This window comes from Canis lupus, chromosome 7, assembly GCF_003254725.2.
Source record: "Canis lupus dingo isolate Sandy chromosome 7, ASM325472v2, whole genome shotgun sequence".
NCBI classification, from domain to species: Eukaryota; Metazoa; Chordata; class Mammalia; order Carnivora; family Canidae; genus Canis; species Canis lupus.
The window spans coordinates 5,350,751-5,378,552 of record NC_064249.1 but is presented as its reverse complement, the minus strand read 5'-3'; the positions used below and the strand labels follow the sequence as shown (position 1 = coordinate 5,378,552).

Genomic DNA, 27,802 nt, shown 5'->3' with positions numbered 1-27,802 from the left:
TTGTTGCATTTTTTTACACATTCATTTATTTAACATTTGGGGTTTACATATCGACAGCTCGTGAACCACATTATTCACAAAATATTTTTAGTTTCCCCCTCCACATAGAAAAGTCAGTAGATTGCACAATTAAAAAATCAGAATATATGGTAATACTAAATACATAGTCCTAAGACAGTTGAGCAAATCTGTTTTCTGGGATATATATAGCAGGTGTTCAATATTGTTTATGAATGGATTGATGAATTTTCAATCAAATGAAAGTGGTGAACACTTTTCTATTGACATTTAATTTCAAGCAAATTTCAGTGTTATGGGATCCACTGTGGATAATGACTATAGAATATTAAAAGAGTGATTATGAACTCGAGGACAGTTCTGAAATATACGTTTAATAATGAATTCACATGTAATCCACATTCACATGTAATCCACATGAATTCACATGTAATCCACAGCTAGGATTAGGCCTAGCTGTCCTTCATTAGAAAATTGTTACTTGGAGATTTAAAGAATGTCATCATATTGAGAAGGTCTTGAGTTAGGTGAACTAAATAGCTTCTAGATAAGAAAATGTGCTGTTCTGATAACAACAACTAGTCCTACCAGTGGTCCTAGTACCCAAGTAGTGCTATTACAGTGCTTATGAATGAACCCTAATAACAATTAGATATATAACTGTTAATCAAATCAGAAAGTGACACTGTGGGTATAAAAAGTCTTCAACAGACCTTGGTAATACTGACAATGTCAGGCTGCAGGACTGATTTTTGATGTTATAATCTGCATCATTCCAACAATTACTTGAAAGTGCAAAATATAAAAATGGAAAGAGTTGTTATTTGTTTTTAGCCATATTCCTTGGGCAACGTTTTAACATGTGGATAGTTCACCAATTCAAAATTTAATTATTAGCCTTTAAGCTAATACTATAGTTATTTTTTTTTAAGATTTTACTTATTTATTCATGAGAGACAGAGAGGCAGAGACGCAGAGGGGAAGCAGGGTCCTTGCAGGGAGCCTGATGTGGGACTCAATTCCAGGACCCTGGGATCATGACCTGAGCCAAAGTTAGACACTCAACCACTGAGTCACCCAGGCACCCCTAAAATTAATTTTTAAGGTTCTTTACATTTAGAAAGTGTAAAGGGAAGTCTCTTCTGTATTTAATAAAGTAAATCTTCCAATAAGATGTATAGTTTCTTATCTCTAGTGTGTTTGGTTCATTAATAGTGACATAAAGATTGAATTAAGAGTAACAGAAAACCTTAATATTAATGAATATGATAAGGACAAATATCTCGAAGGCAACAACATATCACAATGAATGGATATTAGGAAACAAACATTTTGACGTATGGATCAATCTTTTTAACAGATGGAATTCAGTCAATTCAGTCAAACTAGGAAGGAAACATGTTCTGGCTTATTTATAAATAAAAAATATTTGACATAGACAATTTATATTTAAATCTTCAAGAAAGCTAAAATGTAGAGATTTGTAATTTTTCTTCTAAAAATTATGTTTTGTAAAGGATTTAATGATGTGATGATACGCCATTCTTCTTTCTGCCATATATTTTATGTCCTTAAGGGTTGTTGATAAGACATCATCCTTGATGAGAAAGAGAGAAGAAGGAAGAGAGATTTTTGAAATAAGCAACATTTCTGGTCAAGTATTTATTATAATCTCAGTGCTTCAATATTTCATATAATTAGTCATTGTTTTAGCTAGTTATGGATAAAAGCAAGTAGATAGACTTGGTAAATTATACCACCAATTCCTTTTTAAAAATTCAGTGCCATTTGATACAATAATACAATTTTTAAACAATTTTTTCTAAGTCACTTACCTTTTTCTTTTTGAAATGAGAAATCTGAGATACATCACAACACATAAATACATATAAAATTTTTCTATCCTGATTTTACCATAGTTAAAAAATTTTAGTTTTTTACCCATGAGTGTTTTATGAGTATTTTTTACAGACTATTCAAAGTATTTAAAAAGTTGCCCTTTTGTTGTTCATGTCCTTTTGTTCATTGTTCATAATGATCAGAACAAAACCACGTACACTTTGCATTCAGTTATTTCTATAATATTCTTAATTAAACATAAAGTACAATTTCCATTTTATACTATATCTTTAAAAGTGTCAAAATCCTAATCCTATAAAGTGATTTAGATCATTTTATTGTATTATTGTAATATTTTACTAAAAACGGGATTATTCTTCATTCATACATAAAGAAATATAAAAAAGGTTATTGTTTTTCTCTGACTTATTTCACTTAGCATAATACCCTCTAGATCCACCTATGTTGTCACAAATGGCAAGATCTCATCTTTTTATGGCTGAGTAATATTCCATTATATATTTAATATCTTACATATCCTTCATCCATTTATCTATCAATGGACACTTGGGCTGCTTTCATATGTTGGCTATTATAAACAATACTGCAATAAACAAAAGGGTGCATATATCTTTTTGAATTACTGTTTTTGTTGGGTAAATATCCTGAAATAGAAGTATTGGATCATATGGTGATTCTATTTTTACTTTTTGAGAAACCCGCATATTATTTTCCAAAGCGGGTGTGCCAATTTACATTCCCATCAACAGGGCACGAGGGTTCCTTTTTCTTCACATCCTTGTCAACCTTTGTTTATGTCTTCTCATTTTCATTCTAGCCATTCTGACAAGTGGAAGGTGGTATCTCATGGTTTTGATTTGCATTTGTCTGATGATTAGCACTGTTGAGCATCATTTTGTCTGTTCACATGTCTTTGGCCATCTGTATGTCTTTTTTGGAGAAATGTCCTCTGTCCCTTTTTTAATTTATTATTTTTTTTAAAATATTTATTTATTTATTTATTTATTTATTTATTTATTTATTTATTTATAGAGCATGAGTGGTGGGAGAAGGGGCGGAGGGAGGGGGAAAGAGTCTTAAGCAGACTCTGTACTGAGAATTGAGCCTAAGGGGCTCAATCTCATGATTCTGAGATCATGACCTGAGCCAAAATCGAGTGGGATCCTTAAATGACTGAGCCATCCAGGCACTGCATTTGGGAGGCTTTTAAATTTTCCATCTATTGGGGCACCCATATGGTACAGTTGGTTGAGCATCCAACTCCTGGTTTTGGCTTAGGTAGTGATTTCAGGGTTCTGAGGTCAGGTCCCACATCAGGCTCCATGCTTAACATGGAGTTTGCTTAGGATTCTTTCTCTCTCTCTCTGCCCCTCCCCCTTCCACTGTCTCTCAAATAAATAAATAAATCTTTAAAAAAATAAAATTCTTCTTATATTTTGGATATTAACCCATTATCAGATATATCCTTTGCAAATATCTTCTTCCATTTAGTGGGTTGTCTTTTTGTTGTGTCAATGGTTTCCTTTTCTATGCAGCTCTTCATTTTGCTGTAGTCCTAATACTTTATTTTTGCTTTTGTTTTTCTTTCTCAGGAGACACCTCTAGAAAAATGTTGCTAAAGCAAAAGACAAGGAGATTACTATCTGTTTTCTTCTAGGAGTTTTATGGTTTCAGGTCTCACATTTAGGTCTTTTGCCCATTTTGAGTGTGTGTGTGTGTATCATGTAAGAAAGTGGTCCAGTTTCATTCTTTTGCATGTAGCTGTCCAGATTTCCTCTCACTATTTATTGAAAGACTTATTTTCTCCCATTGTATATCTTTGCCCCGTTTGTCATAGATTAATTGACCATATAAAAGCATGGGTTTATTTCTAGGCTCTCTATCCTGTTCCATTTATCTATGTGTCTATTTTGTGCCAGTGCCATATTATTTTGATTACTATATCTTGGTAGTATATTTTGAAATCTAAAATTTTGATATTTCCATTTTTGTTCTTCTTTATTCAAGATTGCTTTGGCTATTCAGGGTCTTTAAATAAATTAGACAGAGAAAAAAAATACCATATGATTTCACTTATATGTGGAATCTAAAAAACAAGACAAAGAAACAAAAAGCTGACATTGATCCATAAACAGAGAACAAACTGATGGTTTCTAGACAGAAGGAGGATAGAAGGATGGACAAAATGAGAAAAGGGGACTTAGTGAGAGAGATATAGGCTTCCAGTTATGGATAAATAAGTCATGGGAATGAAAGGTACAGCATAGGGAATATAATGAATGGTATTATATAGCGTTGCATGATGACAAATCATAGCTACCCTTGTGGTGAGCACAGCATAACAATAGAATTGTTGAATCACTGTGTTGTATGCTTGAAACTAATGTAATATTGTGTGTAAACTGTGCTCAAATAAAAACCAAAAAAGAATGAGGAAAAAACAAATAAAAAAGTATAATATATATATATTTAAGTTGTCACATAAGGAAACACTTTAGTGTTTTCAAGGTCTTACACAGAAATACGTTCCTGAAAATAACAATTTTAAACATTGTTATTAATATGTTCTATCAGCAGAAAGATTTGTGCAACTTTGTTTCCCATCTTTCCATCTTCCCATAACTTACACTTGTACCTATACTGGGAAGTGGAAGAAAACGCAACTTTCTATCTCAACATATAAGTTGTTTCTCACATTTAAATATTGCACATATGAATCAATTTATTTGCCCAAGTGCCAAAGTGTCACAAATATGAAATAGCAAACAACACTTCGAATTCAGACAACTCAGAAAGTTGTCAGAGTCTGCTTGGCTGAAAACAATAAAATTTTTTTTCCTATATAATGACCATAAAGTTGGAATTTTGTTGAACCTAATATCTCTGAAATTTATAACATAAAGAATCTCTTGAATAAAAATCTGAAGAAAATAACCAGTTATAGGCACTAGCTTCTCCTTACCTTTGTGAATGCATCTTGGATATCTTAACTGCCCTCTGTCACATTGTACTCTGAGTTCAGATCCAATCATTGAGAACTCAGCTATATATGTATCTCTCTTACAAAGAAACTCAATATACTCGCCATGGAAAATATACGGTCTATTGTCAAAATCCCATTTCAGGAATACATTATTATTTTCCATTTCAACAAAAGATAATGTGCAAGGCTCTGAAAAATAAAAAGAAGAAAATTATCTTGACACATCTTGGCATTAACAGGGAGCATTGCGTTTCCTATTCATGATGACCTTAAAATTCCTAGGCATTAGAGTGGCAACCAAGTCAGAATTAATATTTGAGTCAGAAAATATGTTCAAAGCTCACAGAAAAAGTCTGCCATTTATCTCTGTGGTCCTGGATTTGGAAAAAGTGTATGTCCTGCTAGTCACTTAGTTTTATACCATTATGGTTTTAAGGATAGCAAACAAAAAAAGGTGTTTTTACGTGGATGGAACTGGAGGGTATTATGCTGAGTGAAGTAAGTCAGTCGGAGAAGGACAAACATTATATGTTCTCATTCATTTGGGGAATATAAATAATAGTGAAAGGGAATATAAGGGAAGGGAGAAGAAATGTGTGGGAAATATCAGAAAGGGAGACAGAACGTAAAGACTCCTAACTCTGGGAAACGAACTAGGGGTGGTAGAAGGGGAGGAGGGTGGGGGGTGGGAGTGAATGGGTGACGGGCACTGGGGGTTATTCTGTATGTTAGTAAATTGAACACCAATAAAAAATAAATTTTAAAAAAGGTGTTTTTATAAAAAGCATTGATAGTTGCTAATAATTATTGAAATGACACTCTTTTTCTTATTTTTTTTTTCTTCAGGAAACTCAAATAAAATCTCCATGAGACAAAGTATTTGATTGTTGGATAGATTTTATGGAAATGTAAAAAGAAGCTGGATTCTCAACAATGACTCAAACTCTATGACTTGATGGATTCCAGAGGGGTTGACAGTTTTCCCCCTTTTAAATTTTTAGTTATTAAGGAATATCAATATTAGATTAAGATGATTTAAATTCTGAACATTGAAAACATTATTGTGTCCTTCCACTAATGCATTAAAACAAAAACTTAAGGTAATTATTAGTATACCCAACAAATTTCTTTGATTTTTTTCCAAAATATTGATACTTTCAAAATGTCAAGTTATTTCAGGAAATGGAGTGTGTCCTTATTTGCCTCCTGGATGACATAGGACTAAACAGTAGGCCCTGAGGTAGGTTAAAGGTCCAGAGTTATTAATAGAACATATGAATCATACAACTGTAAAACATTAACAAACATCTTTTTTCAATATTTTTAGTAAGTATTTATTGAATCTCAATGTGTCAGATGTTATGCTAGCAGTTCTATAGATAGAATAAGAATGAACAAAAATAATCAGAAAGACTCTAAAAGAATCTTTATAGTTACTGCAAAATATCTTTGGAAATGAGGTCAAATGGCACTATAATTTAAAATTCCCAAAAAAAATGCCATGGTTCTACAAAACATGAAATTTTAATTAAAACAAGTTAAAAATTAATTCATGGACCTTCTGTTTTCAGCTATGACAGAATAGTTATATCAGACCAGCATTTCTACTAAAAACTAGAAAATCTGAAAACAGACATGAAGCAAGTATCTCAAGGCAGAGGTGAATTTCTAAGGCAATCAATACTCAAGATGCGAAGGTTCTGGTTAAAGCTCATCCAGATGAGTCTAACATTCTGTGTGGCATTTTGCTCTTGGAGCATTTGTTGATTCTCAGCATGAGCTGAGAGACTGTAGAGAATGGTGAACAGCAAACATAGAGCTAGCAGAGCTTTTGGAAATCTCCCATTGTTGAGGATAGAAAATTGGAAATTTAGATCAGCTATGACAGCCAGGACTTGAGGGGTCAAGGATTCAGGAATGGGAGGTGCAGAGAATAAACAGGGTACTCTGCTCTGGCTTTTCCCTTGAAGCATTTGCCTATTCTTGACTTGCAGAAAGAGAGAGGATAAAGAGCCAAGCAGAAAGTCAAGAAGGAGGAAACTTGTCTAACACCAAACTCTTAGTGAAGAGCCCTCGGGGTTATATTCTATTAGTAGGGGTGAACAAAGGTCTGAAGATACGCTTAGAAAACGCTTCATCTCTAGTTAGATTGAGGCCAATTTCCCCTACACTATGAGCTGGAAGGAGATGAGTTTTCTCTGGAACAAGATGACATCATTGTTGCAAACTTCTAAAATTTTCCATACATAATATTTGATATTTAATCAACTGTTAACAGAATAAGCAAAAAAAATTAGGCTAGAAATAGAAACAGGCCTCCAGGTGATTCAGATAATGGAGTCTGCAAGCAAGGACTTAAAGATAAGTGTGATTAACATGGTGAAGAAATAGATGTTAAGACTGTCTTTCATCAGACAACTGAAATATACAAAAAAGAAAGCATAAAGTGGGCATTCTAGAAATACAAGGATATTGAGAGCTCATTGGATGAGTTTAAAGCAGATTGGAAGGATTAATGAATTGGAAGATATATCAATAAAAAATTGCCAAATGGAAACAAAGAGAAGATAAAAGTTAGATAACTTTTTTTCTAGACCTTTGAAAAATCAAGCCACAGATTCAAGAAGTGCTACCAACTTGAAGAATGAAATGCTTGGAGAAATGCACGTGAAGGCCCCACATAAATAGCCTATTGAAAATAAAGGGGAAAAAAATCTCAGAACCAGTAGAGTACAAAAAGAAACCTAGTTTTGAAGAAGTACCATTAAGAATGGCATTTACTAACAAAAACTATAAAATACAGAAAAGAATAAAATGACATCTTTTAAAGCATGGAAAGAAAAAGAGAATCAAGCTAGAAATCTATCCCTAGTAAAATTACTCTTCATAAGTCAAGGAAAATAAAGAAATTTGCAGACAAACAAAAACTGAGAAAATAATAAAGAAATATTTTTCAGGCATATGGAAAATGATCCCTATCAGAAATAGTGAAAAACAGAGGAAAATGAGAAAAAAATCACTGAAAAACATATAAATAAATCTAAAAGATTATTTTTGGACAACCTAATATTCATTGTATCTTTGGGACTTAAACTATATGTAGAATGAGAATGCATGACACAGTAATAAAGAAAGTGGGAAGGGTAAATCAAGATAAAATGTTCTGGGTCCTAGAAAAGTGGTAAAAGTACTAATTTATATTCAACTGTAATAAATCATGGTTAATTATGTAGTCTCAGTGATAACAGTAAAAGGAAGCCAACAGGAAAGTATAATTGACAAGGTAGTAGAGAGTGGAATGGTATAAAAAGAATTAATTTACCCAGAAGAAAGAAAAAGAGAGAGAGAGAAAAGAATACAGAATAGATAGGTTATATATCTAGTATAGTAAGATGGTAGTTATAAACCAAAATTTATCAGTATTTATCTTAATATGTATAAGGACTCAATAGTCTACCATAAGAGGAAAGATTGTCAGACTGAATAAGTATGCTTTAAAATAGTGTTTTAAAGAAACTCCCTCTACCCCTGCTTCCCCTCCTTTGTGTGCTCTCTCTCTAAAATAATAAACAAATCTTTTCTAAAAAACCCCAAACTTCTAAAAAAAAAAAAAGTTATAGACCCTTAGCAAAACAGTCAAGAAAGAAAGAAGAGATACGTCTTAATAGCAGTAATAACAAAGACATACCACTAAAGGCATTAAAATGAATGTAAAAGGATGTTGTGAACAACATTATGTCAACAAGTTTGACAATTTAGATATTACAGGCAAATTCTTATAAGCCACCCTATCAAAACTGAGAGATGTCAGGATCTTTCCTCAAAGAAAACTCTATGCTCAAATGGCATGTTTGGTGGATTCTTGCAATTATCAAGGAAGAAATGGTACCAATCTATATTTTAAATTTGATTTTAAAATATTTATAACCCTATAATTAAAGATGAATTATTGAAAATTTTACTTGTCAGCTTGGAAAACAAGATATCCATTGCCTCTTCTACTCAGTATTATACTCAAGTCCAAGCTGGTGAAATAAGATAGTAAATAAGTCAGAAATGGAAAAAATTTTTTCTTTTTATTTAAAGATCTGCCTTTTTATTCCTCCTGAGAATCTTGGTAGATACTGTTACTTCTACTCAGATGCTTCACTAATAAGGCATAACTTGCTTCAACTTTTTATCTTTATTTCCCCATTGTACTCATATTTTCTATTATAGTACCGATCACACAGAATGATAACTGTTAACACATGTATCCGCACCACTATGGCTTGTTCATTTAATAGCCCCATACAACACCAGTAACTGGTGTGTGGTTTGTATTTAATAAATATTTGTTAGGGCAGGCTGGACTATAGTTATTTATTATCTGTAGGAAAGAATAGAAACCAATGATGAAATAAGTATACTGATGCACAAATATAGCAAACTAAGCATTATAATAGTGTTATATCAACTAACAGAAAATAGAAAGTGATCAAAATATGGTTTTATTTTATTAAATAGGTGGATATTTCATAGTACATACCTAAACACGATGGTGGTGTAGTCCACACTCCCTCTAAACAATAGGACTCCCTAGACCCTTCAAGGAAATGGTGATCAAAACATCTGTATTCTACTGAGGAACCGTTTTCATAGATGCCTAATGTCGAACTAATTATGACTCCATTTTTAATAAGTGGAGGAGCTCCACATGTTCCTTTAGATTCTGCAAAAATGATTTAAAAATATACAATGAATTTTTATAATAAACCTCTAATACTTTAATAATTGCTACAGAAATAAAATAAGATAGGGACACATGGGTGGCTCAGTTGGTTAAGCACAGATTCTTGATTTCAGCTCAGGTCATGATCTCAGGGGTGTGGAATTAACCCCATCTGGGGCTTCGTGCTCAGTGTGGAGTCTGCTTGAGGATTTCTCTCCCTCTGCCCCACCCCTCTCCACAATATGTCTCTCTCTCTAAAATAAATAATCTTTTAAAAAAGAAATAAAATGAGATATTTCATGTAAAAATATTTTTAAGTAGCTGTCATTTTTTAAATAATTGAGAGCATAGTTCTACAATAACTTCATACTATACAAGTGATTATTGCAGTTACAATTTTATTTATAATATTGAAATACATATGTAAAACTGGCAAAGTATTAATGATCATGATCTTATTTTTCTCTTTCTATCTAATCAAAAGTGAAAATGTATGAAGCCCCTTTGAAGCCATGCTTTTTGTATGCATCCTCTTCCATTTTTTTCTTATTAAAAGTAATAAAATAGTTCCATATCCAAGGAGAATACGGAATCTCTAAATCTGCATCAAGCCCTTTTCTGAAACAATACTCTCCAGCAAACCCCAAGAAAAGCAATGTTTTCCAGAGTTGTTGACTGTTCACAAAAGGGGTATCAGTCCTCTGATAGTCTGGTGATATCTATAAGACCTACTAATTTCTCTCTTCATAAAATTGACTTATTGGAATTAAAAGATGTCAGCAATGTCATCCTACTTAAGTGTATGTGCTTATTGGATATTGATCAGATCATTTCCAATTTATAGATTAGAAGATAATAATTTTGAGTTGCATAGGGTCTTTCATATACTTTGAACTCAAGTGATAATATTGATCACCTGATAAATTGTCAGAAAGCACTGTTTTACCTTTTCTAATACATAAAGGATATCTCACTTCTCCTCTATTGCACTGTACAGACAATTCAGACAATGAGTTTGATGGAGATAAGTCATATCCTTGTTTACATACAAAATCTATTAAATCTCCATGTAAGACTTTTCCTTCATACTTCCACTTCATCTCTATGTTATTTCTGTACATGCGATCCACGTTAATAGTACACGGCTCTGTAAAACAAAATAGTCTTTTAAATTATTTACTTATTTGGCAAATATAAAGCTTAATATATATTTAAAATGAAAAATTTGACAGGTATCAAAAGCAATGTTTTATATTTAACATTATTAAAACTCCTCACACATATACATAAGAAACACTTTATTCCTAACAAATGAATTTATACATTTTTCTTATTATTGTTATATTATAAATTAAAACCATTTAATTTGAACATTAAAAAATATTGTTTAAGGGGCACCTTGGTGGCTAAGTCAGTTAACTGTCTGCCTTTAGCTCGATTTGTGATCCCGGGGTCCTGGGATCAAAGCCTGCATCAGGCTCCCCCCTTGGCAGGGAATCTATTTCTTCCTCTCCCTCTACCACTCCCCTGCTTGTGCTCTATCTCTCGCTTTTAAATGAATGAATGAATGAATGAACAAATAAATAAATTTTTTTTAAAAGTCAATAGAATTAAGAATAATAATTCTAAAAAATATATTGTTTAAATTATGAGAGACACACTTTAGACCTAAAAGTGAAGTGATATAAAAAGATACACCATGCAAATAGAAGAAAAAAGCAAAAAGCCAGGGTAGCAATACTTATATTGGACAAAAGAGACCTTAAAACAAAGACTGTAACAAGAGACCAAGAAACACTGTCTAATCATAATGATAAACAAATCATTCCAACAAGAGCATATAACAACTGTAAATATATATGCTATGCATCCCAAAAAAGTCTAGCTTTACACCTAAAGGAGCACTCCCGCTGCAAAAAAAAGCCCAAGATAAGTAGAAGGAAAAAAAATAATAAAGATCAGAGGAGAAATACAAGATACAGAAACTAAAAAAAGAAAGAAAGAAAGAAAGAAAGAAAGAAAGAAAGAAAGAAAGAAAAGATCAGTGACACCAGGAGCTCTTTCTTTGAAAAGATAAACAAAATTGATAAGCCTTTAGCCAGACTCATCAAGAAAAAAGAGAGAACAAAAATATTTAAAACTAGAAACAAAAGAGAAGTAAAAACTGACACCACAGAAACATGAAGAATTATAAGAGAATCCTACAAAAAATTATATGCTACCAAATTGGACAACCTAAAAGAAATAGATAAATTCCTAGGAACATAATCTTCCAAAACTGAATCAGGAAGAAATAGAAAATCTGAACTGACCAATTGCTAGTAACAATATTGTATTGGTAATTAAAAACAAACAAACATACAAACAAAAAAACCCAAAAACCTCCCAACAAATAAAAGTCCAGGACAAGATGGATTCATAGGCATATTCTATTAAACATTTAAAGAAGTGTTAATATCTATTCTCCTCAAATTATTCCAAAACATAAAAGAAGAAAGTGCGGTTCCAAATACATTCTACAAGGCCAGGATCACCATGATACCAGAACTAGACAGATACTACGAAAAAAAGATAACTACAGGCCAATATCCCCGGTGAACATAGATGCAAAAATCCTCAACAAATTATTAACAAGCTGTATTCCACTACACATTAAAAAATTCATTGCCATGATCAAGTGGAATTTATTTTGGAGATGCAAGGATGTTTCAATAGTCACAAATCAATCAATGTAATATACCACATCAACAAAACAAAGGATAAAAACCATCTGATCATATCAGTAGATGCAAAAAAAAAACATTTAACAAATGTCACCATCTACTCATTATAAAAACACTCAATAGAGTGGTTTAGAGGGAGCGTACCTCAACAAAATAAAGGCCATATATGATAAACTCACAGCTAACATAATACTTGGTGGTAAAAAATGGAAAGCTTTTCCTCTAAGATCAGGAACAAGACAAAGATGTCCATTCTTACCACTTTTATTCAATGTAGCACTGAAAGTTCTAACCACAGCGATTAGAGGCAAAAAAAAAAAAAAAAAAAAAGGAATAAAAGACATTCAAATTAATAAGGAAAAAGTTAAACTGTCACTATATGCAGATAACATGCTACTATACACAAAAATCCTAAAGACTCCATTAAAACTATTAAAAGTAAAAAATGAATTCAGTAAAATTGTAGGATACAAAATTAATAGACAAATCAATTGCATTTCTATCAAATATATTAATTTGATATATATAAGCATATATAATTAATATATTAATACTTAACCAAATCAAATCAAAATAAACTCAATTGATCAGTGTTTAAAGTTATCTCAACTTAGATAATTATTTTGATAGCTCCTTTAAGTCTCCACTTAAACATTAATGTTAATTACACCATGTCTTAATCCAAAATATATTTAAAGTAATCACAAACATGTTCTTATTTGCTCAACAAAATAGAACAAAGGTAACCATTCAAGTGAGGAATTGACAGCTGAGAAAGCTATTAACAATACTCTCTACTAAGGAAAGAATTGGATTGATTATTCTCTCCAAATGACATTCTGGAGACAATATAGGGAGAGATGATGAGGATTATAATAAGGCGAGATTTCAGTTAGGAGAAAACACAAAAAGTAATCAGTCACAAAAATGTGAATCTATTGAAATGCCACTGAAATGCACACTTAAAAAAAGCTAGCATGGTAAAGTTTTGTTGTTCATATTTTACCACAATTTTTTAAAAAAGCAGTAGTTAAGAACTAATGTAGTTTTAGAACCTATGATACTAGATTTTTTGCTTACAGAAATGAGAAGAGAAAACACTTGGGGAAAAGGATTTATACAAAAATCCTCATTCCCATGCTATATAAAATGTTACATAAAAATCACATAAAATACAAACATAATGGTAAAAGAAATTCAATGCGTTGTTATAAAAGGAATAAGCTCTAGGATCTAATGTACATAATGACGACTAGAGTTAACAATATTCTTTTGAATACGGGAACGTTGCCAAGACAGTAGATCTTAAATGCATTCTCATAATGATAAGATCATTGGTAGTACAACTATGACAATGTCAAGTGAAGGGAATGTTAATTAGCCTTATTGTAGTACTCATTTCAAAACATATATGTATACCAACTCATTGCCTCATATACCTTAAATTCATGTTATCTATCACTTGTATCTAAATAAAGCTGGAAAAATTTTTTAAAAAAAATATATAATGTGTTCTCTGTCTTACCTAAGCAAATAGGTGGGGATGACCATTCTCCTTGTTCACAATGAGATACTTTTGCTCCACTCAATAAGTAATATTCGTTGCATCTATATTCCACTGAGGATCCTGTTGTGTAGCTTGCTAATAATCCATCAACGACAGCCCCATTTATTACATTAGGTGGAGGCTTACAATTCTCAATATTTTCTAAGGAAAGAGGTTATTTTCAAATTAATATGAACTTATAACAACATAATGATATCATATAGTTATCCATACTACTGTTCTTCAATATTTGTATTATATTATTCAGGACAATTGATCTTTAAATTTTCCAGAAATAAGAATAATGCTATTCAGCCCAAATATTTTAAAAATTTGTTAAGTAAGGGACGCCCAGGTGAGTCAGTGGTTGAGCATCTGCCTTTGGCTCAGGGCATGATCCTGGAGTCCCAGGATCGAGTCCCACATCAGGCTTCCTGCATGGAGCCTGCTTCTCCCTCTGCCTATGTCTCTGCCTCTCTCTGTGTGTCTCTCATGAATAAATAAATAAAATATTTTTTAAAAATTTACTAAGTAAGAATAAACAGCCATTTGCCTAAACATGCAAACATATGCATATTTGTCACTTTTCTTGCTTATGAAGGAATCATGATACAAATATTATTAAAATGTGTAGAAAGATAAACAATAACCTGAGGATTATGGTCAATTCTAAAACTATCCTTTGTCATTATCCACTTTTACTTTTTAATTCTCATTCTTTTCATCTCAGATCTCAGTCAATCCATGGATGAAATTTTCCACTTTTTCTCTCTTTATTTCTTCTCTCACTCTGCTTGTTTCTTTAGCATCCTTAATAGCATTTCTCTCATGTAACAAGTAAATCTTAAGTAAACATCTTTGTGAAGATCTTTCTAGGAGAGATCAAGAAATGAGAAGGATGATGGGAAGAGTAGCCTGGCAACATAGCCTGGTTGCAGCATAGCCTGGTTGTGCATGTCAGTAAAACAAAAGACCAGGGAAAGGTCTCAGAAGGGTGTAGGCTTCAGACTGGCCAGATGCATAAGCAATATCAGAAGGACTGACTCAAAGGCAGGAACAGAGTGCCTTAGTGTAACTTTGTAGGACATGAAGGGAGAGGAAGTAGAGCATGATCATGGCCAGTTACCCAATCCAGAGTTACTTATGTGCTTTCATTTAAAGCTCAGGTCAAAAAAAATAAAAATAAAAATAAAAAATAAAGCTCAAGTCATAGTATCAAACAGGTCAGATAACAATACTTAGCACTATTGTACATTCAAAATTCTTTTTAGTTTCCCAATTCTTTATATTGGGTTAAATTCTAAGATGGCTGCATATACAGAAAAAAAAAGTAGCAGAGTAGGTGCTGAATCAATGTATTTTTTAACCTTTCTAAACAGTAGTCTCTTGCTAAAAGTATTTGGATTGAATAACAAGAATGACAGATTTTATGCAACAGGCTTAGCTATTTGCTGGTAAATCGAGCATACATACCAATGCACTCAGGAGGACGTGTCCACTTTCCACGTTTACAAGTAATTTCTGTGGCTCCACGGAGATGATACCCACTTTTACATTCATATGCCACTTTATCCCCATTGTAATAAATCGTAGAGTTCAGGTTTGCTGCACCATTCTCAATGAAGGGTGGATTCCCACAGGGTGTCTTCTTTTCTTCTGAAAAGAGACAAATTAAGGAAAAAAGACCATTTAGCTACACACGCAGACTTCATTTTAGGGAAAGCTTATTAAGGTGTTGCTAACCAATGCATTTCGGAGGTTCTGTCCACTTTCCATTTTCACAACGTATTTCTTCTGATCCTTGTATCTCAAAATTAAGCTCACATTCTACATGAACTGTTTCTCCATGACGGTAAGTTGTTGAATGTGTTTGGATTTTGGAGTTTAGAGGCAGAGGTGGAGGAGGACATCGATTTCTTCTTCCTTATATAAAAAAATCACCATATTTAGCCATATAATTACAAAACTATAATAGGTAGATTTAATAAGCACATTCTTTAAGCCAAGTACCATAGGAAGTATGGAAGACAGATCCTAGGGTCACCTCCTTGAGCTCCACTTTTGATGTTGTTGATGTTCACTTCCTTGTGTGATAACCCTCCAAGTAAGCAGGAACTGTGACTTGCTTCTAACCAGCAAATGCCGCAAAGATGATGGGATGTATGTGATTATGCAGCGTGATAGGCAACATAGTACAATAAGGCCATTCTTGCTGAGACACTCTCTTCTTGCTGATTTTGATAAAAAAGCAAGCTCCCACATTATAAGCCCCCAAATGGGGAAGGCAAAAAGGCAATAGGCAAAGGACTGCCTCCAGCAGGCAGCCAGGAAGAAATTGAGACTTGCAGTTCAACCATCTGCAAAGCACTCAATGCTACCAAAAACCACGAGTTTGAAAGCAGATTCTTCCCCAGTCAAGCCTCACATGAGACTGAAGCCCCAGCTGACACTTTAATTGCAGTCTTGTCCAACAGGAATGCAGAGGAGCCAGATAATCTGTGCTCAAATCCTAATCTACAGAAATTGTGAAATAACACAAGTGTGCTGTTTTAAGCTGCTAAACTTGTAATAGCATTGTTATGCACCAATAGGAAACCAAAAAAGCAAGCAAATTAAAACAGCATTCATTATCTCCTCTAATCCTAAAATAGCTTTATTAAGCAGGGACAATTCTTTTTCTCATATTATAGATAAATAAAATAAAACTTTTGAAGTAGGTAAATTAACTATTAAGTGGTGGTTCTTGTACCTATGTCTATATGATTGAAATAAAATCTCCTTAACAATTCTACATCACAGACTGTGTTCATTTCTTTTCAAAGGAATGTTGGGAAAAATTATTACAATTAAGTGTTTTAAAATAACACAAATTTGTTCTTACAGTTCTGGAAGCCAGAAGTCCAGAATCAGTTTCATTGGGCTAAAATCAAGTTGTCAGGAGAGCTGCATTCCTTCTGGAAGCTTTATAAATCAGGTTCTCTGCCTTTTCAAACTTCTGGAGGTTGCTCGCATTCCTGGGCACATGACCTTTTCTCCTGTTGTTCCAACCTCTTGTTTCTGGTCCATTGTCACATCTCTATTCCTCTTCTGTAGTCAAATTTCCCTCTGCCTCCTACATTTAGAGCCCACATGGATAATCCCAGAAATTATTCCTACCTCTAGATACCTACCTTTATCACATGTGCAAAGTCCTTTTTGCCATATCAGTAAGGTACCTCAATGGTTCCAGAGATTAGGATATAATTTATTATTATTCAGCCAACTGCACTGCCCACCCTACATTTAATGACTATTTACTAGAGAAAATAACAGGCACATTGGCATGCTGACTAATTGGGTGGGGAGGGTGGAGTAGATTTTAAGTAGCTTGCTATTTATTTCTGGAATAACACGTTACAGATAATTTGCTAACATTTTTTTCCTCTACTATTAGACCAAAGCTCTTGAGCAGGACTGGAAAATTAAGAACAAAAACATTGAAGTTAGGCTCATTCTGGGCAATCCCATCTCATACTCGTGGTCATCTTCCTTTTTCACCTCTCCTAGCATCTGTTAAAAATCTTCATCCTCTCTTCCAAGTTCCACTTTCTTGTCTTCCTCTTGTCTACCAATAATGACGATTTTCTATATTACAGGGAAAATAGAAGCTATCAAGACCTTTACCTCTCCCCATTCCCAATTCTCAAACTCCTTCAATTCAAATATTTTACATTACTTCCAAAAATGCTATCCCACACAATATCAATCAAAACCTTCAATGTTTGTTCAAATACTTTATACATGACTTTATCATATTTGTCACATTGTGTCAATTACTCTTTCAAATCAGTTCCCTCTGCTAGGCTTGGATCTCCTTCATATATCACTGTAGGTATGGTTTTTTTTTTTTTCTTTATGATAGTCACACAGAGAGAGAGAGAGAGAGAGAGAGAGAGGCAGAGACACAGGCAGAGGGAGAAGCAGGCTCCATGCACCGGGAGCCCGACGTGGGATTCGATCCTGGATCTCCAGGATCGTGCCCTGGGCCAAAGGCAGGCGCCAAACCGCTGCGCCACCCAGGGATCCCTGTAGGTATGTTTAAATGACTCTTGAATTGTTGTCTTCCAACGGGTGATCATACTATCTGCTTGTACATGTCCAGTGATAGAAACTTACCATAGACATTACATTTTAGTATATCTCTTAATTGAGGACCATATTTTTCATTTTTACTCTGGATAATATTCTGTTGATTTTTCTGTTCTTTACCCTCATCATTTTGAAGACTGTATATTCATATCAGGAAATATGTATCTAAATAAGAAAGAACCCTCAGAAAGCTGCCAGCTTGGGATAACTGAATCTAATAATTCCCAATAAATAAAATTTATTTATTATAATAAAGGTTTAAAAGTTATAACCACTCTACAAACTAATACAAAATTCAAGATTTCTTCAGATTAAATATTGCTGAAAATATATAGCAATGATTTGAAAGACCGTATTTATTTTTAAAAATAGCACTCAGCATAATACCCTCTAGTTCCATCCACATCATTGCAAATGGCAAGATTTCATTCTTTTTGATGGTTGAGTAAGCATAAGTCAGTCAGAGAAAGACAAATACCATATGATTTCACTCATATGTGGAATTTAAGAAACAAAATCAATGAACATAGGGGAAGCAAAGGAAAAATAAAATGAAAACAGAGAGGGAGGTGAACCGTAAGTGACTCAACCCTAGGAAACAAACCTAGTGTTGTTGGAGGGGAGGGCTGGTGGGATGGGTTAACTGGGTGATGGGCATTAAGGAAGGCAGTTGAAGTAATGAGCATTGAATGTTATATGCAACTGATGAATCACTAAATTCTACCTCAAACTTAAAAATAATAAGACTCAGGACAAGGATTAGATATCAAAACATTTTTTTTCAGAGAAATTAAAGCTAAAGCATGATATTTTGTGTGAGTATGAAATTTTAAAAATTACCTTCACATACAGGAGATTCTGGGTACCAACCAAAGTTATAGCACTGAATTAAGTCAGATCCACTTAGATAATAATTTTCATGACAGAAAAACTGAACAACATCTCCTTCTTCATACGTTTGCTTAATAGGATGAAAATAACCATTTTGTATTAATTTTAAAGAAGAGCATTTTAACTCTAAAAATGAGAGAACAAATGAAATACAAAAGAGTGTTATTTTTTTTCTGTTGAACAAAGTTTACCTACTACTTATGTACTATATCTGGAATAGAAATTAGTTAATTTGCCATATTTTGTTATATAATTATATTATATAACATTATATTATATGTTATATTATATATAATTATATTAATAATCATATAATTATCATATATAAACAATATATTAATCATAATATAATAATATAATATATTTATATATTATATTATATATCATATATTATAAAAATATAATTATATAATATATTTATATTATATTAATATATTAATCATAATATAATATAATATATATTCATATATTATATTCTATAATATTATAAATATATAATTATATAATATATTTATATTCTATTATATATTATATAATAATATACTATATACTATATTTATTAAATATTATATAATAAATAAATATAATATATATTTAATAATAAATATAATATAATTAATATTATATAATATTATATAAATATTATTGATATAATTATATATTATAAATATAATATTAATCATAATTATATATGATTATTATATATAATTATATAACATTATATTATATGTTATATTTTGTTATATAATAAAATCTTGTCAATTCCTATGTTTATTAAATAATTAACTGAACTAAAAGGAGTTCTTTTTTTACTTGAGAGCTTTAAATGATCAAAGCCTATGATCAGCATAGTTAAAACTAGAAGCAAAAAAAAAAACCCCAAAAAGTATGAAAAATGAAGCATAACTAGTGGGACAATTTATAAACATTGCTGTATGAGACAAAGTCTTAAAATGAGACTGGATTGTCTTTAAAATGAGGACCTACTGGTACATTTTGGTGTGAGGGCCCATCCATACGTGTGACACTCTGTCTCTTCGGTCTTCTTTCCTCCTGCTGTATAGTAGCCAGGAGCGCACTCATACTGTACTTTGTCCTTCACTCTGAATGTTTTCTGTGTTGTGGAATAATTTCCATGATATAATTCAGGGACCAAACATGTTTCTAAAAAAAAAATAAATGTTATTTATTTTGTGCACTTTATCACTAAAGCTATAATATTAAAAATCAATCTCAAAACGTATTTTCACAGAATCTTAAACACATTTAGTGGAATTAACCTTTGGCAAAATTGATGAATAGCCAGTGTCCCATTTCTCTATTCCTGTTTTTTTTTTAATACACCTGTGTCTTTTTAAAAACTTTATTTATTTATTCATGAGAGCTACAGAGAGAGAGAGAGAGAGAGAGGCAGAGACACAGGCAGAAGGAGAAGCAGGCTCCATGCAGGGAGCCTGACATAGGACTTGATCCTGGGTCTCCAGGATCACACCCTGGGCCGAGGGCAGTGCTAAACTGCTGGGCCACTGGGGCTGCCCTATACACCTGTGTCTTAATGCCACCAGTCTTCTCTAAATTCTAGTCTAGTGTACTTGGCAAAAGGTCAGAATTCAACTGAAGTCTTGTATGGTAACAATTTTTTGATTATGTGTCATCTAAGGATTTGTACAATTTAAATGACTAACAACACAGTAGCAAAATATGTATATTCAAATTATTGGATTATTTATATATTGATATTGGTTTACTAATAAAAATAATGATACTATCCCAAATTCTCCTCTAATAAAGGAAATAGTTATTTATGTTGCAAGAAATAGGCTTAGGGTTTTTTTTTTTCATTTTATTCCATTCCATTCTTTTCTTCATTACTATAAAGAAGGAATTGCTTCCATCTTTTGTTGTGAAAAATGCTGCTAGGAACATTGGTGTACAAGTGTCTGCTTGAGTCTCTGCTTTCAATTGCTCTGGGTGTATACCTAGAAGTGGAATTACTGGATAGTATGGTAATTCTATGTTTAACTTTTAGAGGAACTGCCACCAAACCAAGTGTCCATCAATGGATAAATGGATAGGGATGCCTGGGTGGCTCAGTGGTTGAGCACCTGCCTTCGGCCTAGGGCGTGATCCGGAGTCCTGGGATCAAGTCCCACATCGGGCTCCCTGCATGGAGCCTGTTTCTCCCTCTGCCTGCATCTCTGCCTCTCTCTCTCTCTCTCTCTCTGTAGCTCTCATGAATAAATAAATAAAGTTTTTAAAAAATGGATAAAAGGATAAATAAAATGTGAGGTATCTATCATATATATATGAATATTATTTAGTCATAAAAAGAAATTAAATTCTGTTGCATGTTACAACACAGATGAACCTTGAATACATTATGCTAAGCGAAATAAGACAAGTGTAAAAGGATATTATTGAATGACTCCACTTATACAAAGTACCTAAAATAAGGAAATTGATAGAAAATAGAAGTTACCGGGTACTGGGGTAGGGTGGGGGATAGAGGGGGGATGGGTATAGTTTCTGCTTGGGTTGATGAAAAAGTTTTGGAAAAAATGGGGATGGTCATGCAACATTGTGAACGCTACTGAATTGTACACTTAAAAATAGTTAAATTGGTAAATTTCATGTTATGTGTATTTACTATAATTAAAAAAAAGATCAGTGGTTGCCAAGGGTTTGATGGAAAGGAAAAATGGATGAATATGGAAACAGAGGCTTCTTAGGGCATTGAAACTATTCTGTATGATATCCTAATGGTGGATACATGTCATTCCACATTGGACAAAACTCATAGCTTGTATAATACGAAAAATGAACCCTAAAGTATGAGCTTTGGTTAACATATCAGTATTGGCTCATCAATTGCAACAAATATACCACGCTAAATGCAAAATGTCATTAAGAGGGGAATCTGTATGTGGCCAAGAGTGGGAAGGGGTATATGGGAACTCTCTGTACAAGCTGCTCAATATTTCTGCAAATCTAAAACTGCTCTAAAATTAAGTCTATTAATATTAAAAAATTAAATAGGAACTAGTGGAGTAGGAGAGTTGTGGGAGTTCTCAACTCTTGGGTTAAGGAAACATTTAACATATATGAAAAACAATATATCAACATCTTGCATTTGCAGACATAATGAAAAATCAATTCTGTTAAATAAAAATGTCTTTCAATATAAGAAAGTACTATCCTCTCAGTCCCTTATCTTGGGCTTTAGGAGGTGATTCTTAAACACATACCATGTTCTTCCCTACAGGTAGGTTGAGGAGACCATCCATCAGCAAGACATTGAACCACTTCTTCATCCTTTCCTCCAGTGGTTTTATATCCTGAATTACAACCGTAACGCATGTTCTCTTGAATTTTGTACATTAATTTTACATCAGAGATGTAACCATTTCTCAGCTCAGGCTTAGTGCACTTTTCTATGGGAAAAAATGTCTTTGCTTAACTTGGTGAAATTAAGCTTGTCTTTTACTTAATTGTAAAACTAAGGCAAAAGTTTAATATTATTATTGAAATTTAAAGGGGAGAGAAAAATTTCACTCTACAGTTCCTGATTTGATTTAATTTTGGAATTATCCTGCATGTTCTGCACCAAATTTCTTCAAAATTTGATTCAACTCAACGATGACACTCTTTGTATTGATTAACTTCAGTTCTGGTAGTGAATCCCACTCTTCTCACATCTACTTTTAGAAAATATAACAGAGCTCTTCCACTAACTATCATTAGTGGCTAATAGAAGAAATTTCATTTGGATTTTCTTCCTAATATTTTTAAATCTACTGTGTTTGACAATTTTTAACACCATGTAACAAAAGCATATACCTAGTTTATGGATCCTTAAATAAGTCTGCAGATACCTTAATGTGAAAACTTTATTCATTCATTTTTTTTCAATTCAGCAAATGATTTCCTACATAGTAAGTCTGCATAGCCAGTCCAGTCAGTCCGTGTAGACCAAGACTGAATCACAGACATGTAATTCAAAATCTTTGAGTTTGCAGTTATTTTTTAGCTAACACTTACAATAGTGTTGTGTTAGATGATAAATTTACTTCAGCACTGAATGGGGTGCAATAATTTTTTAAGCCGTACTATTAGACCCTTATAACAAATCAATTCACAAAAGTTAAGAGACTTGTCCAAGGTTAATATGAGTTTAAATATATGGAGTACCTGCTGTGTGGCAAGCATGTTATATGAATTATCTCAGTGCAGTAGCTTTATGCCCATTTTATTGGTGAGAAACTTGGGCTCACAATGCCCACTACCCAGTGGTGGAGCAGAATTCCAATGCAGGCAGGTTAACTGCGGAGGTTGTGTCTTAACCATTAGACTACATACTCAACTTGAGTTCTTCTTTTCTGGCTCTTATTTCAAAGCTCTTGCTAATGTTTATTTTTAAGTACTAGTTATGAATATTTATTTATTTATTAGAGTTAATCTATGGTCTATGTTAATACTAAAAGTGCTATGCTTAAATTTATGGTATGTTCTCAATTCATGGAAAGGATCATTATCCCAAATGGATATGTTCACTAGATATAACAACCTCTGTAACCATCATATTCATTTTTTTTCTAAATGAAACAGACCCAACTAAAGCCTCTACTCTGCAAAACAGAGCTTAGAGAATCCTTTGCTCAAAAGAGGTCAGCTGATCTAATAGAAGCTCATTAATGGTTTGACTATAGGGTACCATGGCATGAAATAATGAGATGAACCAATCAGATTTCCTTTTTTCAAATTTGAACTCAAAATTCAGAAAACACACTTTTCTGAATTTATTGGAGAAGTTGGCACAAAAAGGAGAGATGAGTCTTTCAAAGGATAAAACACTAGAGTAATAATCTTATTCTTCTTAAGACCAGAGTCAAGCATTTTTCTGGCTTCTTATGCACAATTATCTGTTTAGGTTCCTCAATCCTTAAAGTAACTCTTTTGCATCTCTGTTTCTTGCAATATGATAATATCATTTTCAATAATTATCCTTATTCTTTTTATAGGACTATTAAAAACAAAGACAATGACATTTTAATAAGAAATATTGTTTCAGAATTTCAGAATATGCCTTCATTTTGTAAAAGAGTCAGTGGGCCAGTAATTTTGTTTTCATCAACCAAAAGGTTTCACCACCCACCAGGTTATTTTGGACCCTTATGGACTAATCTCTTTAAGTATTATAAATATTCTGAGGACACAGCCCATAGACTCACTGAAGCACTGTGGTTCTGGAGACCAGCCCTCCTGGGTACATGTGATTCGCTCCTCTTGCTTTCCAGTTTCAGTTGTATAACCAGCCAAGCAGGCAAATGACAGTGTTTTATTTATTCTCATTGGAAAGTAATATCTTTTAAAAGAATAGTAATATTGTGCAATTCTTCCATTTTCCACACTAGGAAGACCACAAGTTTTCTCTGAAATGAATAAATATCAAGCTGAAAACTGAAAAACATATCTAAAACCATGAAATGTGTGATTGCATGACAGTATATTTTTAAATTCACAGTATCTGTAGCCACTTTAACAAGTACTTGTTTTTAATACCTACCTTCTAAGGGACTTCTATTTCAATCAGAATTAATCTGCTAGCAATCACCAATAACCAAAAGTCAGAATAAAACTGGTCTGGCCACTTCCTCAGGGAGGATTTCCCTAACTTTGTGAAACAGCAGTTTCTAATAGAAATATAATGCAAGCCACATATGTAATTAAAATTTCTAATAGTCACATTAATAAAAGGAGTAGTTGAAGTTAACTTTAATAATACATTTTATCTGACCCATTAAAATATTAAAAATATTTTTCATTTTTTTCTCCTTATTAAGTCTGAACTCCAGAGTATATTTACTCATACAGCACATCCCAATTTGAACTAACCATGTTTCAATAGCTGTATATAGCTAGTGGCCACCATATTGGATAGCAGAGTTCTAGAATAGTTGAAATTTTGCTTGAGATAGGCAAACCTACAAAATTTTGTAATGAATGCCGTTTTTTTTAAATAAAAGGCAGACAACGAATTAAAAAATAACAGACTTGGACAAGAGCTTTACAAAGCAGGACATGTAAATGGTCACAGACCTCATAAAAAGTACTCAGTGTTCTTTGGCAATATTAAGACAGAACATACACATACCATTTTTAAAAAGCACTCATCCCTATGAACATCAGTGCAAAAAATCTCAACAAAATACTAGCAAATGGAATTTAGCAGCATATTAAAAGGACCCATGAGCAAGTGAGCTTTATCCCCGGAATGCAAGGATGGTTCAACATACAAAAATTGGTCAATGTAATACACCACATTGACAAAATGAAAGAAGGAATAAAAGTATTTATCTGTGCACCTAAAGACATGTTCATAGCGGCACTATTCAGGTAGTCTCAAACTGGAAACAATTCAAATGCCAGTTCATGACCGAAAAGATAAACACATTTTAGACATGCGTCTAGTGGAATATTGTACAGCAATACAATGCTGAATATCATGCAGTTGTGGTGAATGCTGAATGGTGAATCTCATAAACATATTATTCAGTGAAAGAAGCCTGTCACACAGAAGTAAATATTATAGTTACTGAGATAATTTTTATTGAGATATAATTGATGTATAACATTATATTAGTTTGGGGTATACAACATAATGGTTGTACATATATATTTGCACATATTGCAAAGTGATCTCACAATAAATCCAGTTAATGTCTGTCACCACACAGTTACAAATTTATTCCCATGTGATGAGCATTTTTAAGATCTGCTCTCTTAGCAACTTTTAAGTAGACAACGAAGTATTGTTAACACACATTTCACAGAAAAATTGTCACAACTAAATAAGATAATTATATGACACAGTCATTTTAGAGTTATTTGTGGTTAGAAGGAAGTTAGAAAAAAAGAAGGAAGTTAGAGGTAACTATTTGTGCATCACTAGGAATCTGGATAACTAAAATATCTGAAACACTGTGTAACAGTTGAAAGTAACAAAATAGATTCAGCAACATGGAAATATGTTTAAATGATAGCAAGTAAAACAAAATAGTAAGAAGATAAACTCTATGGCAAGCTTTCATTTATGTGAATTGTAAAGCACACGCACAAAACAAGACACAGTTCAGATAGTTAAATATTTAAGAATATATCAAACACCTGTTAGTGGCTCCCAGTTTGATGCTAAGGGAAATAGAATTCAGGGTCAGGGACAAAGGGAGGAAATGCATAAATAAAGCAAAAGCGGCAATTTCATAGACCAATGATAATTGCATGTTATAAAATGGGAAGTGACATTAAATTCAATTCTTACCCCTAATGTTCCTAATGGGGGTGAGAGAAAGCATGGAAATATGAAATTATGGTTACTTTTTTTTTCGTTTCTGGTTTGTTTGAGTAAAAGAAGAGATAACTATGTAATAATCAGGAAATTATCTAGAAATACAATGTCTTCATGGTAAAGATGATAGAAAATTCTATCAGCTGGTGTCTCCCTATTTAGACAGAAAAATATTCATGCAATATTTAGTTTAGACAGTAAACTATTCATGCAAAAATTATATCTTATTGTAGAATTGAATGTATTAAATATGATTAATTCTATTTATTTTACTTGCATAATTTTAATTGCAGATCCTTTGTGGTAGAAATTTGTAGTAAACTATTGCCTAAAAGGCAATTATAATCCATGGGGCATCTTGTTTCAATAAATTCCCTTAGGTGTTTATTTTAGGAAAGTCTTATTGCTGTGGTTTCCTATTTTGTATATTCACTCTTGCTGACACCTCATTATCCTGTCTGGTTTTTTTTTCTCCTTACAGTTTAATAAATAGCACAATTAACTATTCCTCAATAATCTGCACGTACTCTGCTTGCCTCAGGCACACTTATTCACACACTGGGCAGTCTGGTGATAAAGATCTCTAAGAGTGAGGGAGTTCATCAGTACAGTCATAACTTACATCGTTGTCCAACATCATTATTAATAGAGCTCCACTTCACTCTCAGAAGTGTCCTTGTCTGCATGATCAATTTTATGGTCCTCCTTCTAATCACTACTTAAAAATTTCAACCAATGAACAAATTAGTATAAACATCAAAGGGTGAAGATTCAAAAAAAATTTTTTAATTAAAAAAAAAGGGTGAAGATTCAAAAATTTTGATGAATTATGGCTATTTCTTTCTCCAATTTCCCACACTAAGCTCTCACTTTATGAACATAAAACTTAAATTATACAAACTTTGCCATGTTAGTAATGAATTCTAATATGAAATTAGAATTAAGGTTAACATACAACTTCTAAGTGGCAGTACTGTTGGCTTGAAAAACCCTTTTAAGTATTTAGGTTCTAAAACCTAGTGATACGAAATGGCTTTTTGTTTCTTTCTTTTCTTTCTTTCTTTCTTTTTTTTTTTTTTTTGTCTTGTTTTGTTTTTCTAAGTTTGTCACTATAGGAATAGTTTACTAATTATGCCCAAAGGAGAAAAATAATCTGCCTAAATATTTATTAAAATGATAAGACATATGCTTTTTATAAAGTTGATACATAAAAACGAAAGTCTATAATAAAAGTTCAAGTTAAATGTATGTTAAAATTCCTTTTTATAATTTTTAGAGAATAGAGAATATTACAAATTAATTTTACCTTCTGCAAAGAGTTTTCCTGAGATGATGAATATGATGATAAAAGAAAAATCTTTCGACCTCATCTTCAATGGTGTGCCCAACAAAGATTTTTAACAATTCTAAAGCACTAGGGACTCCTCAGTAAGTACACAATACTTTGCTTGAAGAAAAAGTTAATTATTTACAACATCTGTCTAAGTGTCTTTGTAACAAAACTTATATTTCATTTAAAATATTTTTGAATAATTCCAAAATAACACAGACTATGTTCATGGACAACACTTTTCATGCCAGAGTCCAGTAAGAATAC

The 27,802-nt window shown here is 32.6% G+C and overlaps 1 protein-coding gene across 1 annotated transcript; it reads right to left on the bottom strand.

Moving 5' to 3' along the window:
* F13B (coagulation factor XIII B chain) lies at positions 1-27,802 on the bottom strand. Its single transcript, XM_025429734.3, has 12 exons — positions 27,512-27,802; positions 24,089-24,289; positions 22,106-22,291; positions 19,848-20,024; positions 18,810-18,986; positions 15,585-15,764; positions 15,315-15,497; positions 13,821-14,003; positions 10,519-10,719; positions 9,390-9,572; positions 4,841-5,050; positions 1-1,615 (listed from the first exon to the last, which is right to left on the bottom strand). The coding sequence occupies exons 1-12, from the start codon at positions 27,573-27,575 to the stop codon at positions 1,611-1,613; spliced, it is 1,950 nt and encodes a 649-aa protein (XP_025285519.1). The 5' UTR covers positions 27,576-27,802; the 3' UTR covers positions 1-1,610.